This window comes from Juglans microcarpa x Juglans regia, chromosome 5D (genome assembly GCF_004785595.1).
Source record: "Juglans microcarpa x Juglans regia isolate MS1-56 chromosome 5D, Jm3101_v1.0, whole genome shotgun sequence".
Lineage (NCBI taxonomy): Eukaryota > Viridiplantae > Streptophyta > Magnoliopsida > Fagales > Juglandaceae > Juglans > Juglans microcarpa x Juglans regia.
In genome coordinates this window covers 22,070,541-22,086,882 of record NC_054602.1, presented here as the reverse complement: position 1 = coordinate 22,086,882, position 16,342 = coordinate 22,070,541, and the positions used below count along the sequence as shown (strand labels likewise).

The following is a 16,342-nucleotide window of genomic DNA, read 5'->3' as shown; positions in this document are numbered from 1 at the left end:
AAGAAATGAAGAACGTCGGGGGAGGGGGATGCACGTTTTCATTTAAAAAAAAAAACCACGTAGTCTGGAATGCGGAGGTTGAGTAAACAGTGGGTAGTTGTATAACAAAACTCATTCCTAAATCTGTATTCAGGAAACATTGATGCTACTATGAATTCTTAGATATGTCATTTGGGCCGACTAATGTCCCTTTAACATTCCAAAGTCTTGTGAATGAGATTTTTAAATCCTATTTAAACAAATTTGTTATAGTTTTTTTTAATGGCATCGTCCTAATATGCAGAGGAACATAAGAACATAGAAAGATTGTATAATTTTTTTTCATAATTTCTAGCCCATATTTAACGCAAAGAATACTAGAAGATAATCACATTTAGGACCGTGTCTATACCTTATACTATTCTGTATTAACACTCAATATATTTATGAAGTTCAAACGCTCTTTCGGAAATTATTACATTGGTAACTGTCTATTAAAGACTTGCGTATGTATTTAATATTTATAAATAATTATGCAGACAAAAACAAAGCAAACTGCTGGCCGGGATGCTCTGCATCAACATAATCTAAAGTAAGAACCAAACACACCGGCCTGTAAATGAAACATAATCTTGCGTACGTGTTTAATATTTATAAAAATATTATGCAAATAACTAAACGGAGAAACTCTTAGATTTCTAGATTTATAAAACATTATGGGTGACATTAATAATTTTTAAAAGAAATGTTTTAGTCACAAAAAAATTCTTTAAAAATAAGCATACAAACTGATATATTTGACGTGATATGTTAGATATAAAATTACTTTTATTATAAAATAGATCTAATGTATCATATGAAGTCATGTTATTTTATTTATTTATTTTTATGAAATTTCTTTATAGATATAATATTTCTCAATTTTTAATACTGAAAAATTCTTAGGTTTTATAGGCCTAGACATCGGAGACCTGTAATAGGCATTTTCTAGGTTTTCTAGTGCAGGTTCGCCAAGGGTGTTCACAGGGTTGCGATACACATCCACGACACAAACCATAAAGAAAATCTATTTATGAGATTATATATTTATGAAAATTATTTTCGTTTTCATGAGGGGTTTAGGCATTTTAATTCATTGATATTAAAAATTCTATAACAAATGAATTCCTACCAAAATTATTTTCAAGTATGCGGCAGAAATGGAAGCTGTCATGAGCGATTGCTGTTCTTTTCCCTAGAAAATAGTAGGTCTTATATAACTATCGTTTTGAGTTGAAACTATGTAGTAAATATTGTAACCAATTTGCTCAAAGTACAAAAGAATAGCCAAAGAAATAGCAGAAGGCAGTCCCACCAAAGAAGAGCCAAGGAGGTCCGCTTCCATCGATAAGACCCTATTCTCGCGCTTCTTCTTCTTCTTCTTGCTAGCAAACAAGTCCTTGAGGGTATGATAGAGAGACTTTTCCTTCGATAACATCACCACCATTCCAACAGTACGGCATGATTCCATCATATATTCTTCTTTCACTCTTCATTCATCAAATCTAACCACCATTAAACATCTTTATCTTCTTTTCTTGGTTTTCTCGACTCTTTTTGGGCGCTGCTTTCTTGGCGGGTTTTGTTGGATTGGATTTTTATTTCCTCTGAGTTTGCTTTCTTTTTCGTTGGTCCTTCTTCTTTGGCAGATTTACACATTGGGAGATGAGCTATTTCTTCATTTTGAATCTGATTCTTGCATTGGGATTTATCCAGAGGTTATTTATGCCCAATGTTTGAAGTAAGTTGTGCTAGCAGGGTGGTCCATGAAGTGATACAGGTTCTATCTATGTAATCGTTGTGAGTAATCGTTCCTCAATTTGAGCAGGATTCGCTTGGCTTAGTGCTGCCATCTTTTTTTATCTATAATTTCTCCTATAAATGCTCAAGTTTAATTATCCTTCATTTTCATTGTTACCCATTTGACACATTCCAGGTTGGTTGTCCTTCTTCCGATATGTAATGATAGTTCTAACGCGAGATTGTTGAACTTTTACGGGATTCTTATTACAATGGCTGAGAGGAATGCCTTGTCTCTTGGAATCACTTCTCGGAACTATCTGTTTTGTTTGTTCACAATAGTATCGATCTTGTTCATACTATCTTGGTTCTTTGTGCTGCGTTCAACTGGTCGTCCTAATTTCATTGACCATAATTTGTTACCCAATTCCAAGTTTCTGGCTACGAGCGACAATCGGGGTTCTGCAACCCATAGTCAGAATGAAGTTGAACCCTCAATCGGAAATCGGTCAATCCTTGTCGATGCAGAAGAACAAGAAGAAGAAACATCCCAAGAAAATGCAAAAACAGATGTGAAATGCAATACCAATGATATAGTACTTCTAGCTCAGCAAAAAGAAAACAAAGTAGTTCTTAAGGTTTTTATGTATGATTTACCCCCGGAATTTCATTTTGGACTTTTGGATTGGAAGGCTCAAGGTGGTAGTGTTTGGCCAGATATTCGAAGTAAGATACCCGATTATCCCGGTGGATTGAACTTGCAACACAGTATAGAATATTGGCTTACTTTGGATCTCCTGGCTTCCGAACTTCCTGATGCTCCAAATGCTCCTCGTAGTGCAATAAGAGTCCACAACTCCAGTGACGCTGATATTATTTTTGTACCATTTTTTTCTTCCTTATGCTATAACCGGTACTCCAAGGCTGACCCACACCAGAGAAAGAGCATGAATAAGTTGCAACAGGAGAAGCTAGTGAGATTTTTAACAGCCCAAAAGGAATGGAAGAGGTCAAGAGGACGTGACCACTTGATTGTGGCCCATCATCCAAATAGCCTTTTAGATGCAAGGATGAAGCTCTGGCGTGCCATGTTTATACTTTCAGACTTCGGAAGATATCCTCCAAATATAGCAAATGTTGATAAAGATGTGATTGCACCTTACAAACATGTAATCGGTTCGAATGTCAATGACTCACCTGATTTTGATAGCCGTCCAACTTTGCTATACTTCCAAGGAGCAATCTATAGAAAGGATGTATGTGATCTTCCTCTTTAAATTCTTTTAGCTAGTTGTTTCTTTTCGTTTCAGCAGTTGTAAAGTTGGGTAATTAAATTTGCTAAAAACTATGTTTTCGAAACCTTAAGCTTTAGCTCAGCACCTCAATTAATTTTCATTATTATATTTAAGCCAAGTTAGACACTATCTTACTGAAATTCAATTTTTTTTTAATGAAGAATTAGTTGAATCTACTCTAGTTGATGAATTTATAATTTTTTTGTTATTGTTTGAATCACTGCAACTCTTCGAGTGGGCTTAATATTCTATCACATAGGTAATTATTTTCGTACATGAATGCACAGATTTGATAGATTTTTCATTTAGGTGAGGTTTGGATAGTGAGATGAGATGAGATAGTTTTAGATAAAAGTTGAAAATTGAATAAAATATTGTTATAATATTATTTTTTAATATTATTATTGTTTTGGAATTTGAAAAAGTTGAATTATTTATTATATTCTGTGTGAGAATTTGAGAAAGTTGTAACGATGAGATGAGATAAAATGAAATACTTTCACCATCCTAAATGGGCCTTAGAAGTGCTTTCTAATGAAGTTTTGTGTGGTTGGCCCACTTTTTTGTAAAATCCTAATGTCTATTGGATTCCTGAAGCTTGTATGATCAATTGGTTGATTAATTTGTCTTTGGTTTCAGCTGTCTGTATTGTATTCTTCATGTGAATTTGGGTTTGATTGTTTCCAACTTAATCAAGATTCTCTAATTTCCCATATTCAGGGAGGCTATATTCGGCAAGAGTTATTTTATCTTTTGAAGGGCGAGCAAGATGTGCACTTTGCATTTGGAAGTGTGCAAAAAGATGGAATTAAGAAAGCTACCCAGGGAATGCATTCTTCAAAATTCTGCCTCAATATAGCAGGCGACACCCCGTCATCAAACCGTCTGTTTGATGCCATTGCTAGCCGCTGTGTTCCGGTCATTATTAGTGATGATATCGAACTCCCATACGAGGATGTTCTTGACTATTCTCAATTCTGTGTATTTGTTCGCTCGAGCGATGCTCTTAAAGAAAAATTCCTAATAAATCTCATCAGGAATATTGGGAAGGACGAGTGGATCAGAATGTGGCAGAAGTTGAAAGAAGTTGAAAATTTCTACGAGTTTCAGTACCCATCAAAAGAGGGTGACGCTGTCCAAATGATATGGCAGGCTGTTTCACGTAAGGTTCCTGCTATTAGATTGAAGTTAAACAAGTACAGGCGATTCTCAAGTTATGCTGTCCGCTCTGATAGGGGGGTAAGATCGGTACCATCACCAAACAATTTTTGGTGAGGCTTCGCATCTTTTAGCATTTTTTTACTTGACACGGCGGGATATTAGGCTGTGCCATTGCCGCAAAGAGAGAAATATAGAGTATATTCTCATTTCAAATTTTGATACCGACTTTATAACTTTCTTGTAAAGGCATTAATTCAGCTTCAATACATATGGATGGCTATTCATTTTCATAACATTTCTTTGTTTATTCTTTTATTCTTTCATGTTATAATATCAATAAACAAACTTGCCAAATGTCGGCATCATGTTTTGTAAAGGCATTACCTTTTCTCTAGCTGCTTCAAGCTTTGCCTAAAGGAGTAGAAATCATTGTATTTGGCTTGTTTATGACAACCTACTTCACATTTTATAAATGTTCAAGTGCAACCGTGCGGATTCTGCCATGTTTGAGTACATCCTTTTTTTTTTTTTTTTTTCTTTTTTCTTTTTTATTTTTATTTTTATTTTTTTTTTATAAATAATGGGCTAAATTGATCATCAAAAGAAGAATCAGGCAAAAAAACATTTTCGAAAAATAAAATTACCTTCAAAGAGAATCAAATGAAATGAAAGGTGTTCGTTCCCGCTCTCTCTCCTAGAGTTCTCTCTGCCTCTCTCAGTAGTGATCCTCGACAACTTTCTACAAACTCTCACAGTTTCTTGTCATTCCCTTTATGGATATGGAGCAGCTGATTCACCAAACAAAAGCCCTTTCTTAGGAAGGTTTAAATCTTTCCTCTGAAAATACACTTTCTAATAGTGACCCTGAATTAACTCTTATCGGTAGAATAGTTGCAACTCGTCCGCTGAACATAATTTCCTTACATGCTTTCTTTAGAGCCACTTGGAGCTTCCTAAGTAAGTTTCACATTGAAGATCTTGATGTAAACACATTTCTCTTTACTTTTCAAAATGCCGGTGATAAAAAGAGAATCTTGAGCCAAATCTCTTGGAACTTCAAAGGGCATCTTCTCATCCTCAAAAACTGTCCTGCAGAAACTACATGAAAAGAGATTCATCTCAATACATCACCCTTCCATATTCAAATCCATGGGCTTACCAGAAACCATATGACAGAAAAAAATACTTATAAAATAGGGAATGCGCTGGGAACCTTCCTAGGTGTGGATGTTGATCCTCTTTTTGGTTTACCTTGTAAGAAATTTATCAGAATAAAGGTGGACTTAGACATCACCAATCCTCTGAAGCAAGGACTATGGGAACCTGGGGACAACAACTTTAACACATGGGTCTCGTTTAAATATGAACGTCTTTCTGATTTTGTTATGCCTGTGGAAGGATCAGGCACTCTCAAATTTTTGTAATTCTCTAAAGTCCAACTCAGAATAGATGCCATTTGGGCCTTGGCTTCGTGTAGAATCTCCTATTTTCATGTCAGCTAATCCTATTCAACGAGGTCAAGAAAGAGTCCCTAGAATCTCTATAGATTTTTCTCCATAGGAAGAAGAAAGGACTCAAGAAAGAGAGAGCCTTCCAGACATTGAAATGCTAGAAAATAGGGGTTTTGGTTCATCGGCCCTCATTCTACCTATGTTTCCTTTAAACGAACCAATAACAGATGATTTACAAGGGAAAGGAAAAGTTGTTATAATAGAAGAAGACCTCTCTGTAAGAGGAAATTCTTTCGTTAGATGAAAGTTGGAAAAAAATTGAGATTTTCATCAAGCAAATAATCGGACCTTACACAAAGATTACTCACTCAAACCTCCGATTAGAGTTAATTCTACCTATGAGCTTATTTCCAGCCAAACCCAAATGAGTATCAATTCAAATTTCAAGCAGATGCAAGCTACAAACCCAGTGGAAAATCTAAAGGCAACCTAGCGGAAAACCCAGCGAAAAATCAACTCACCTCCCAAATTTCAACAAGGCAGAAGGAAATCGGGCCAAAATTGACGTCTCCACAGATGTTCCCAGCCCCTTGTAGCGGCATTCATAGTGGCCCTCACAGCAGCGTTCTTAGTGGCGCTCACAGCAGCATTCCAGTGGGCGAACTCCCTCTGGATTGGATGGTGAGGATGGCCTCATCGATTGTAGTCTACAGTAGCCCCTTAAATGTAATAAATGGCCCTCCAACAACCAAAACTCCCTTATTCACTCCGGGTGTTAACTCTCCTCCAACAAACTTTGTTCGATCAATCACTCAAGAGGCACAGGGTTCTCAATCAATCGCTCCATAGGTCATTTGCAGTAATCTCACGAGGACGGACTCGAAGAATATTATCATTTTCCCATCTATAAACACTGAAGAATGGGTCTCTAGTTGGTTGAAGACAAATGCGGAAGTTTTTATGCAAACTAAACTGACTGATTTCTTGTTGGTGAGAAATAATATTTCACAGCAGATTTTAACTAGACTTTCTCTACAAGGCCCAAGAGAGACGACAGAGAGCATGAAAAACCCACTGGAAGGTATGGCCCAAAATAACAAATGGAAGTCCGATCCCCATTTCAATGCATCAAGCCCGTTGGATCCAAAACCAAAACAATTAAATTTTGTGCCTTCCATCTCTTATCACCCAGTTATACTAAGTGCTCCCTCGGCAGACTCAAGGCCCAACATACGATTTGTTGAGTCTTCGCTACAAGTTGGTTCTCAAGCTAGTGGTCAGGACAGCTCAACTTCACTAATCCCTATCAAAAGGGTGGCTCCTCTTTCTGACCAAGGTTCCAACCCACCGAGAACTAAAATGCAGAAAATACTTGAGGTTGATAACCCATAGATAGGCAACATTATCAAAGAAGCTGAAGATGAGGAAAAAGAAGCAGCTGGTTTGTTACTTTCTATTAAAACAAAAGGAGCATCATCTGGTAAGGTTATAAAAAGAAAGGAAGCTGCAAGATCAAAACCATATACTAGAGCTTCATCCAAGGCATCACTACCCGAAAAATCCAAGAAAGCTGACGAGGTGGGCTCTACCATGCCTCCAGCTCTTCTATGAAGTCCCTGGTTTGGAATTGCAAGGGTCTAGCCCGCCCAAAAGCAATCAGAAGTTTAAGGGCTTTTATAAATAAGTTTAATTCGGATATTATCTTTTTGTCAAAAACCATGGTGTCTAATGATAGCACCTCTATTATTGTAAATAGACTGGGTTTCCACCATTTTGTACACGTCCCCAGCCTCTGAAAAAAAAAGGAGGCATTTTGTTATTATGGCGACCGGGTGTGGATATAGAACCGGTTCATATTAATGCTAATGCTATTTATATTTTGGTTTATTTTGATCCTCTCAATAGTCCTTTGTTAGTAACTTTTGTTTATGCCCCAGCACAATGGCAACAAAAAACAAAATTCTGGACTCATTTGGATTCAACTCACGGCTCCTTTAATGGTCCATGGCTCTGCATAGGTGATTTCAATGACTTATTAGGCCAACAAGATAAATGTGGTGGTAGACCAGTAACATCCTCATCCATAGGCGGCCTACAAAGTTTAATGGATTCTCATGGCCTTATCGATATTGGCTTCTCGGGACCTATTTTCACATGGACAAATAATCGAATGGGAAAAGGCAATCATTAGAGAATGACTGGACCATGGTATAGCCAATGCAAATTGGCGCATACTTTTTCCAGATGCCAATATCCAACACATAGTTTCTTCAACCTCTTATCATAATCCCCTCTTGCTTAACACTATGAAGATAAGGAAGAATCTCTCTCCTTTTAAATTTGAGGAATTCTGGACTCGAGAGCCACTCAGCAATGTTATAATTCAAGAGGTATGGAACCATCAATTCTACGGGAATCTAGCTTTTATTCTGTGCAATAAAATTAAGGAAACAAAAAAGGCACTCAAGCATTGGAATAAAATCCACTTCTGGAAGATCCAGACCAACATCCAGCATCTTGAGTTAGAGCTAAGCAATCTCCAGAGTAATCCGCTGAACCAGTGGAGCTTATAGAGAGAAATTTCTTCACTATAAGCTTCAAGAACAACTAAAAATGAAGAAACTCTTAGGCGACAAAAATCAAGAATCAACTGGCTCACCACAACTGACCTAAACACAAAGTTTTATCATATGTCAACAACTATCTGTCAAAGAAGAAATGAGATCGACTCAATCAAGCTAAGTCTAGGTATTTGGACAATGGATCAAGATATCATTGAATCTACTTTCATAGATTATTTTAAATCCATTTATACCTCTACAAATCCTATTTTCCCGGAGCATCTAGAAAACATTTTTGAAAGACAGATTTCAGAGGATGAAAATAAACTCCTGATAGCTATGCCTTTGGAATTGGAAATTTTTTGTATACTCAAACAAATTCCAAATCATAAAGCACAAGGACCAGATGGGATGACAGCTCTTTTCTATAAACATTGCTGGCATATTATCCAAAAAGATGTGGTCGCTGATTGAGCTGAGTTATTGCATATTTTATACATTTAGAACCAATATATTTTATTTATTTCATTACATTATTGGTTTTAGATGGAAAAATGTTTAAGATGAATAAATCCGAGTTGTGATTTAAATTGATTTATATCATAGTTTATGCTTAATTTTATAACTTGTGATTTAATTGAGAAATATTTCTTCACATGCACAACACATTTTTGATATTCTATTTTTTCTTTTTATTTATTTTTTTATTTTTTTCTAATTTCTTTTTTTTATATATATATAGGCCAAGATGCACTGATGCTTAAAGAAAAAGAAGAAAAAAAGTTTGAAGAAAGATGCACAAGAAGAAAATGTCTGCGTAGAAGGGTGCAGCCAAAACGCATGCACGCACGGAAAAGAAAAGAAAAAAAGTAACTTTTCGGTTTTGAATAGAGAGAAACCTAAGGAGTAAGGACACAGCAGGAATTAATAATTTTCTTTCACTTTTTGCCTTTTTTGATTGTGTGACGTAAAGAGGATAGAGTTTTAAAATTCATTATTCATTGGGAACTATTTTATTCTTACTTTTTGGGAAGAAAGGGACGAAAACACACAAAAGAGAAAAAGAACGTAGCGCCGCTTGAAGAACTCATTTGGGGTCCAACTGTTGCTCCAGCCTTGCTCCATTACTGTTTATTTACTTCGTGTTATTTATTTTTCTCGCTTCTTTAAGCTTTCATTTAATAGTGATTATAATATCTATGAATTGATTTTGAGAATTTGTGATTTGAATACAAGGATGAAATCTAGAATCTTGATTTTGGGGCTTTTCAATTCTCAGTTCGTATTTTGTCAATTACTTTCTAATTTAGTTTAATTCTTAGCGTAATTTTATTAATCTCTTAGTTCCATTGCATACTAGATTAATTAAAGCTTATTTAGAATTTAAATAATTTCAATTTTGTTATTTAATTTTCAGATTAATTAAGATTGTTTAGTTTAGTTGATTATTTTATTGTTAATTTCAATTTGTTAGTCTTTTACATTTCATTTTGACACTCAAAAATTCAAAAATATGAATCTAGTCCATGACTAATGCCCTTTTCATTCCCGGTGCACTCTTCCATTCATTGCACATACCACTACTTTTATTTTCTCTTTGTGAATATTTTCACATTTTTAAACGAATTTGATTTTAAGTAATTTTTCTTGAGGAGACGATTTAAGAATTTATTCCTAATTATTACGCGACACCCTCCTGCACTTGGGATAGCCTTTGTGCTACTCATTTTTGAGTGAGTCAGTCGCGGCGGTTCAAAATTTCTTTAAAAGCGGGAAACTTCTGAAACAAATAAACTACACCCACATAGCCCTCTTCCCAAAAATAGTAAATCTTGTTTCCCCTCAACATTTTCAGCCAATAAACCTGACAAATGTCATTTATAAAATCATCACAAAATTTTTGGCAAATCAACTAAAAAAATCCCTTCCATCCATAATTTCTCCTTTCTAAATAGCCTTTTGTACCTGGTCGCAATATCAAGAAAAATTCTATAATAGCTCATGGCATGTTTCATCTCGTAAAGCATCACAAGGGGAAGAAAGGTCAGATAGCTTTAGAGCTAGACATGGAAAAAGCTTTCGACTTTATTGAATGGAATTTTCTTTATGTTGTTATGAGAGTTTTGGGTTTCAACTCAACTTGGATAAATCTCATTAAAGAATGCACTTCTACGGCTTCTTTCTCTATTCTCATCAATGGATCCCCAAAAGTTCTCTTCAAGACACAAAGGAGTCTTTGGCAAGGCGACCCCATCTCACCATTTCTGTTCATCGTATGTACGAAGGTACTCTCAAGGCTATTGGCCATATCAGAAGCATTGCAAAAGCTAGAAGGTATTAAAATCAACAGAGATAGTCCCCTAATATCTCACATTCTTTTTGCAGATGATTCAATTATATTTACAAAATCAAAAGGAAGGTCAATTCAGGCGATCAACAATACTCTAGATAAATATCAAGGTTGGTCTGGCCAGCGCATCAATCAAAGCAAATCCTCTATCTACATTACTCAAAATTCTAGTCAAGCAATAAGAAGAGTAATCTCATAGAATATGCCATACAAAGAGTCGACCTCAAAAATAAAACACTCGGGCATGCTGACAACATTTGGTCGATCCAGGAAAGAGGACTACAAAGATTTGTTGGGTAAAATTAATAAAAGGCTGGATGGTTGGAAATAAAAAATGATCTCTCAAGCAGGTAGAACTATGCTCATTAGATCAGTAGCAAGCACCATCCCCACATATCAAATGTCAACGCACATGCTTCCAAAATCAATCTGCAAGAAACTGAACACTAGTTTCAAAAATTTTTAGTAGGGAAAAGCAAATAACCAAAAGCACAAGCTCTGCCTAAAATCATGGAAATCTATTTGTCAACTGAAAAAAGATAGTGGATTGGGATTAAGACTGATGGAAAATATGAATGTGGCTTTGTTAGCGAAGACAGGATGGGAAATGAGCCAACCAAGCAACAATATGTGACACAAGCTTCTATCCAAGAAATATTTGAAATCAAGCGTCTTCGAATTAGCAACCAAAAAGGTAACTGACTCGAGTCTCTGGAAAGGAATTCTAAAGACAAGACCATTACTGGAAAAATGTACATGTTTCAAAATTGCAAATGGTTTGTCTGTGAGAGCTTGGCTAGATCCCTAGATCTGGAAAACTTTAAACCTCTCCCTCTCACCCACACAGCTGATCTCTCGACTACCCTCAAGGTCTTAGACCTGATCATTTAGAATAACAAATCTTGGAATCTCCCAATGTTAACATCCCTGTTCCAACAAGGAAGCATAAAGGAGATTCTTAAAATTCCTTTACTCAACTCCGATAAAAATTCAGATTGTGCTATTTGGACTAAAACCCAAAATGAGATTTTTTCAGTTAAAAGTGCCCACCATCTTGCATCAACTATTGCCAACTAATCCAGAGAAGCAATCCAGGATATTTCATGGGGAAAAATTTGGAAACTCAGGATCCATGACCGCCACAAGCTCATTTTATGGAAGATAGTTTGGGATATTTTATCAACAAGAGAGCGCCTTAAAAGGTTCATTTCGAGCATTCCTTCCATAAATTGCCTGCACTGTGATGAAAAAGAAGAGACTCTCTTGCACCTATTCATTGAATGCCCTATAACCAGAATTCTCTGGAGTTGTAGCAGATGGCCTTAATCTATCTTCCTTGGCGGTAAATTCAATTAAGGATTGGTTCCAATTTATTTTATACCCCAAAAAAAAACTCGGTCTTACATCTCAGGAAGAACACTCATTCAAAATTTTTGCTGGTCTGGTTCTAACTTTTATCTGGAGGCTTCGAAATGACCAAGTCCATAATCACAAGAAACTCTCTCTTCACAATCTTTCACAACAGCTGAATCTCTCTTATCAAGAAAATCTTCATGCATGGAAAGAAAAGTTTGAATCCAAAGTGGAGAAGGAATGGCAAAAACCTCTCACAAATCAAATATGCATATCATTCGATGCAGCAATCAGGCATTCTTTCTCCTTGGCTTCAGCTGTAAGTAGAAACTCAACAGGAGAAGTCATCGAAATCTGGACCGAGACAAATTTTACTAATACCCCGGCGATTGCAGAGGCACTTGCGGCAAAGTTAGCTCTTAAAATGGCAGAACACCTCAACCATCCTTTTATCTCTCTAGATGGAGACTCTCAGTTGGTGATTTCTTCTATTTATAAAGAGGAACAGATCTGGCAAATAGCACCAATTTCAGATGATATTGCAAACTCTTTAAAATCTCACATGGGCTGGAGTTTTCACAAGATTGATCGATCCCAAAATCGATTTGTGCACTCGGTCGCACAATGGATAGCTACAAACTCGCAGCTACAAACTCTTTATTTGGTAGCATTTCATTAGAAATTATTCCTTCTACTATTTTGTGTATCGATAGTGGGAAAGATCCTCCTTAGTCGTTTGTAATAATTTATATTTTATTTATAATATCCAAGTTTGCTTAGGAAAAAAAGAAGAAAACAAATGAAAGGTGCTCATAAAAATTCTTTTAGGCATCGTTTGTTTTTATAACTCATCTTATTTAATCATTATAAAATGTTCAAATTCTCACACAAAATAAAATAAACAATTCAATTTTTTCAAATCCCAAAATAAAAATAATATTAAAAAAAATATATTTTAATAATATTTTATTTAATTTTTAAGTTTCAACTTTCATCTCAACTCATTAGAGATTGAAATTTCATTATTCACAAATTTGATCATGAATTAAGTGCAATATCCAATCTCCAACAAAAAGCCCAGTTGTTTTGAACTTTATATTTTTCTGAATGAGTATTTACAAAATTTTTATAAATAGATTCAAACATTATTACATGGTATTTACAATGAATCCCTTTTAATCTTAAGTAAGCCCTCGAGAGGGTTTACATGATACATGATTTATGTTGTAGACATAAGACCAAAATTCCTTGGATACCTTCGTTAAACTGCAATCATAAACATAGTGATGATTTATTTTATGGGCATAAATATTGTAAGAATGGTCTGTTTGGCAATACAATTATTGTCAAATATTCTATTCTTAGATATTTTTAGATATTTCCTTCATAAACATGACTCAAATATAAAATACTTTTTAATTTCAAATTTTTAACTTTTTCATCTAATCGTTACCTAATCATTACAACTTTTCCAAACTCTCAAACAAAATACATAAAATAATACAACTTTTTCAAATTTTAAAACAAAAATTATATTCAAACAATTTTTTAAATTTAAAATATTTTTATTCAACTTTTTCTCTCTCATTTCCTAAAATCTAATAAAACATTTTAACTCAAATCATTTTACTATTGTTCACAGATATACTGAGATATTCTAAATATTCAAACGGGTCTAAGTTTCATTACAATACTTGCATTTATTAGAGAAAAAAACTGTAGAGGATTTTCAAAATCAATTATCAGAACTTGACAATTAGAAGACCATTCGCTATAATGCCTATGAAATAGTTCTTAGCATATTGTAAACCAAAAATGCCAGGGACAACCGCCCCTGCGTCCCTGATGCGGAACAGGCTGACATGGCAATATCAATAGTTAAAAAAAAAAAAAAAAAAAAGGAGGAAACATATTGTATGCGAAAAGAAGGAAATCAAAACAAAAAATAAATTGCTTGAGGAAGCTTGCAAGAGAGTGCAAAACCAAAGAGGGAGATCTCATCGCCGTCATGCGTCTGAAAAAATATAGTGGTTCAGTCCACGTATGGTTGCCATCCCGTTGTTTGATGAATCTCTTTATAATAATATTTTATTTAATTATTAACAAAATATCATATTTTATCTCAACTGCGTAATCCAAGACCTAAATAATCTTAGTAAGACTAGGAAGTCTGAGCACTGCTAAATAGATTCTCCAGATTGTGAGACTAATTAATAATAAAAATATTAACTTCCATGTGGGGGTTGAGTCATTCAATTTATGATTTGAGCGCAAGCTACAATACCAATCTTTATGAAGTTTTCTTAAATAATCCTCACGTGATCACGAAAATAAATTAGGATGTTGTGGTACACCTAAAATATTTTGATTATCACAACTTCATTTGTATTTAATCAATTTCATCCTCATATTGAAAAAATAAAATACAACAATAAAATACCGTCATCTTATCAAACTACTCCTTTATTAATTTATTTTATGTCACTTCTCCACTTTTAAGTTTTTTTTTTTTTTTTTTTCAACTTTAAAGTCTTTATGGTATATACCCTTTCTCTTTTTTACTCTATTTTTCTTTTGGTGAGCTTTTTAGTGATGGACTATAAGGGCATGTTTGGAAAAATAAAAGAGTTCTCATAATTTCTCATAATTTCATTTCTAAATACCACTCAAACATATAAAACTTTTCAAAAAATATTTTTATTCAAATTATTTTACTATTATTTACAAAATTCTGAAATACTCTAAATGTTCAAACATGTCCTAAATATGATTTAATCCCATCATAAGTGACGAAATTGTGGAATGCGGTAAATGAGCTCGTCTTTTGGCCATGCCGTAAGAAAGAGAATCTAACAGAAAAAGTCAAATACTAGAAACATAAAAATGCATGCTGCGGCATTTTTTACACGGTGAAGAGCTCATCTTGCAAAAATAAAAAGTGGTCACTAAAATCCCTTAGGTCCCAGAAGATCGAGGATACTTTGATAATTAGTTCATATAATTTCATTCATGGAGAGAAATTCAATTAATAGAGTTTTAAGCATGAGTACTTAGTTACCTCCTTTCATAGAGGGTGTGTCCTTCCAATGGATTCTTGTGAATGGGTTCTATAAATACTCGTCACTTGCAGGTAGGGGTGTAACCGGTCCGGTCCGGTTTTGAATAAAATTTAGGACCGAACCGGTATGTACCAGTTTTATATTTTTCAAAATCGATTACGTACCGGTTACTCTCCTAAACCGGTATCTCCGGTTTTATCGATTTCCGGTCCAGTCCGGTCCGGTTTTTCGATTTTTTAAAATGTAAGTTTATCATTAAAAAATAAAAATCTGTTAATAAAAAAAAAAAACTGCTTCAAAAGATCTGTTTTAGTAAAAAAATCTGTTTTAGTAAAAAAATTAGTATTAGTTATAAACTAGTATAGCTATATAATATATTAGACTATATAATAGTACTAATATTATACTATTAGTATAGTTATATATTAGCATTAGGCATAAACTTACATATTAGTATAGCTATATAATATATTAGACTATATATAATATAATTTAATATATATATTTTATGTTTAAAGCATATGATCAATTAAATTTCTATCTTCAAGATTAAACTTTTATTTTATAAATTATAATAACATCATCTTATATATAATTATATTAATAACATATAATCAAACAAATTACAAATGTTCATATTTAAGATTAACATTTTATGTTATAATTTATAAATTATAATATGAAATTATTTCATATATGATATATAATTATATATATTATATATAAAATATTAATTTTTATATTTTTTTTCCAACCGATCCGATTTCGAAAATCATAGAACTGGAATCGGATCGGTTCCAGACAGAATTGGTTCAAAACCGATCTAACCGATCCAATTCAATCCAATCCGAACCGATTTTTTGATTTAAATTTATTCTTCTACTTATAAGAGTTGGAGCCTTTAAATTCATTCAAGAGATCGCCCTTAAAAGAGTAGGGTTGAATAATTATCATTCTTAGTGGACATTATAAGTGAGCTCACTCGTTATAAAATCTTATTTATATTGTTAGGCCCAATTCTCACCATAAAAAGGGGCCTACCTCTATCAGGCCGATTGACCCGTACAAGCCTCAACTAAGTTAGGTGCCATCTAGAATGGGTGACAGGCCCAGAGACCCTTTCTTTCCAAGGCAAAGATTGGGGACGAAGCGGTGAACCAAGGTGGTCGTTCGGCCACGCCCTAGCGGGGTATAGCTAGAGGGAACTAACACCGTCAAAGTAGACCAACACATTCTGGCTAACTCGGTTGGGAATCAAGTCAGGTCGGAGCAGCACTTCATACCTCATGCTAGATGGGGTTACCACATTAAGAGCACTAGTAGTGACTTCAATAAACTCTATCAAAATTTAATT

The 16,342-nt window shown here is 34.4% G+C and overlaps 1 protein-coding gene across 4 annotated transcripts; it reads left to right on the top strand.

Moving 5' to 3' along the window:
• Positions 1-1,261: 1,261 nt before the first annotated feature.
• Positions 1,262-4,579, top strand: LOC121265830 (probable arabinosyltransferase ARAD1). 4 transcript variants are annotated; one of them, XM_041169495.1, is made up of 4 exons: positions 1,262-1,472; positions 1,668-1,818; positions 1,955-3,014; positions 3,774-4,579. In XM_041169495.1, the coding sequence occupies exons 3-4, from the start codon at positions 2,031-2,033 to the stop codon at positions 4,326-4,328; spliced, it is 1,539 nt and encodes a 512-aa protein (XP_041025429.1). In that variant the 5' UTR covers positions 1,262-1,472; positions 1,668-1,818; positions 1,955-2,030; the 3' UTR covers positions 4,329-4,579. The 4 variants fall into 4 exon arrangements, with proteins under 4 accessions (XP_041025429.1, XP_041025430.1, XP_041025427.1 ...); XM_041169496.1 differs by having other exon boundaries at positions 1,267-1,424; XM_041169493.1 differs by having other exon boundaries at positions 1,319-1,818.
• The last annotated feature ends 11,763 nt before the right edge of the window (positions 4,580-16,342 follow it).

What these genes read in the sequence shown, in the direction of transcription:
- LOC121265830 (XM_041169495.1), top strand. Translation starts at nt 2,031, where the DNA reads ATGGCTGAGAGGAATGCCTTGTCTCTTGGAATCACTTCTCGGAACTAT. An exon ending in GAGCAATCTATAGAAAGGAT is followed by an intron (nt 3,015 to 3,773) that starts GTATGTGATCTT and finishes TCCCATATTCAG; the next exon opens with GGAGGCTATATTCGGCAAGA.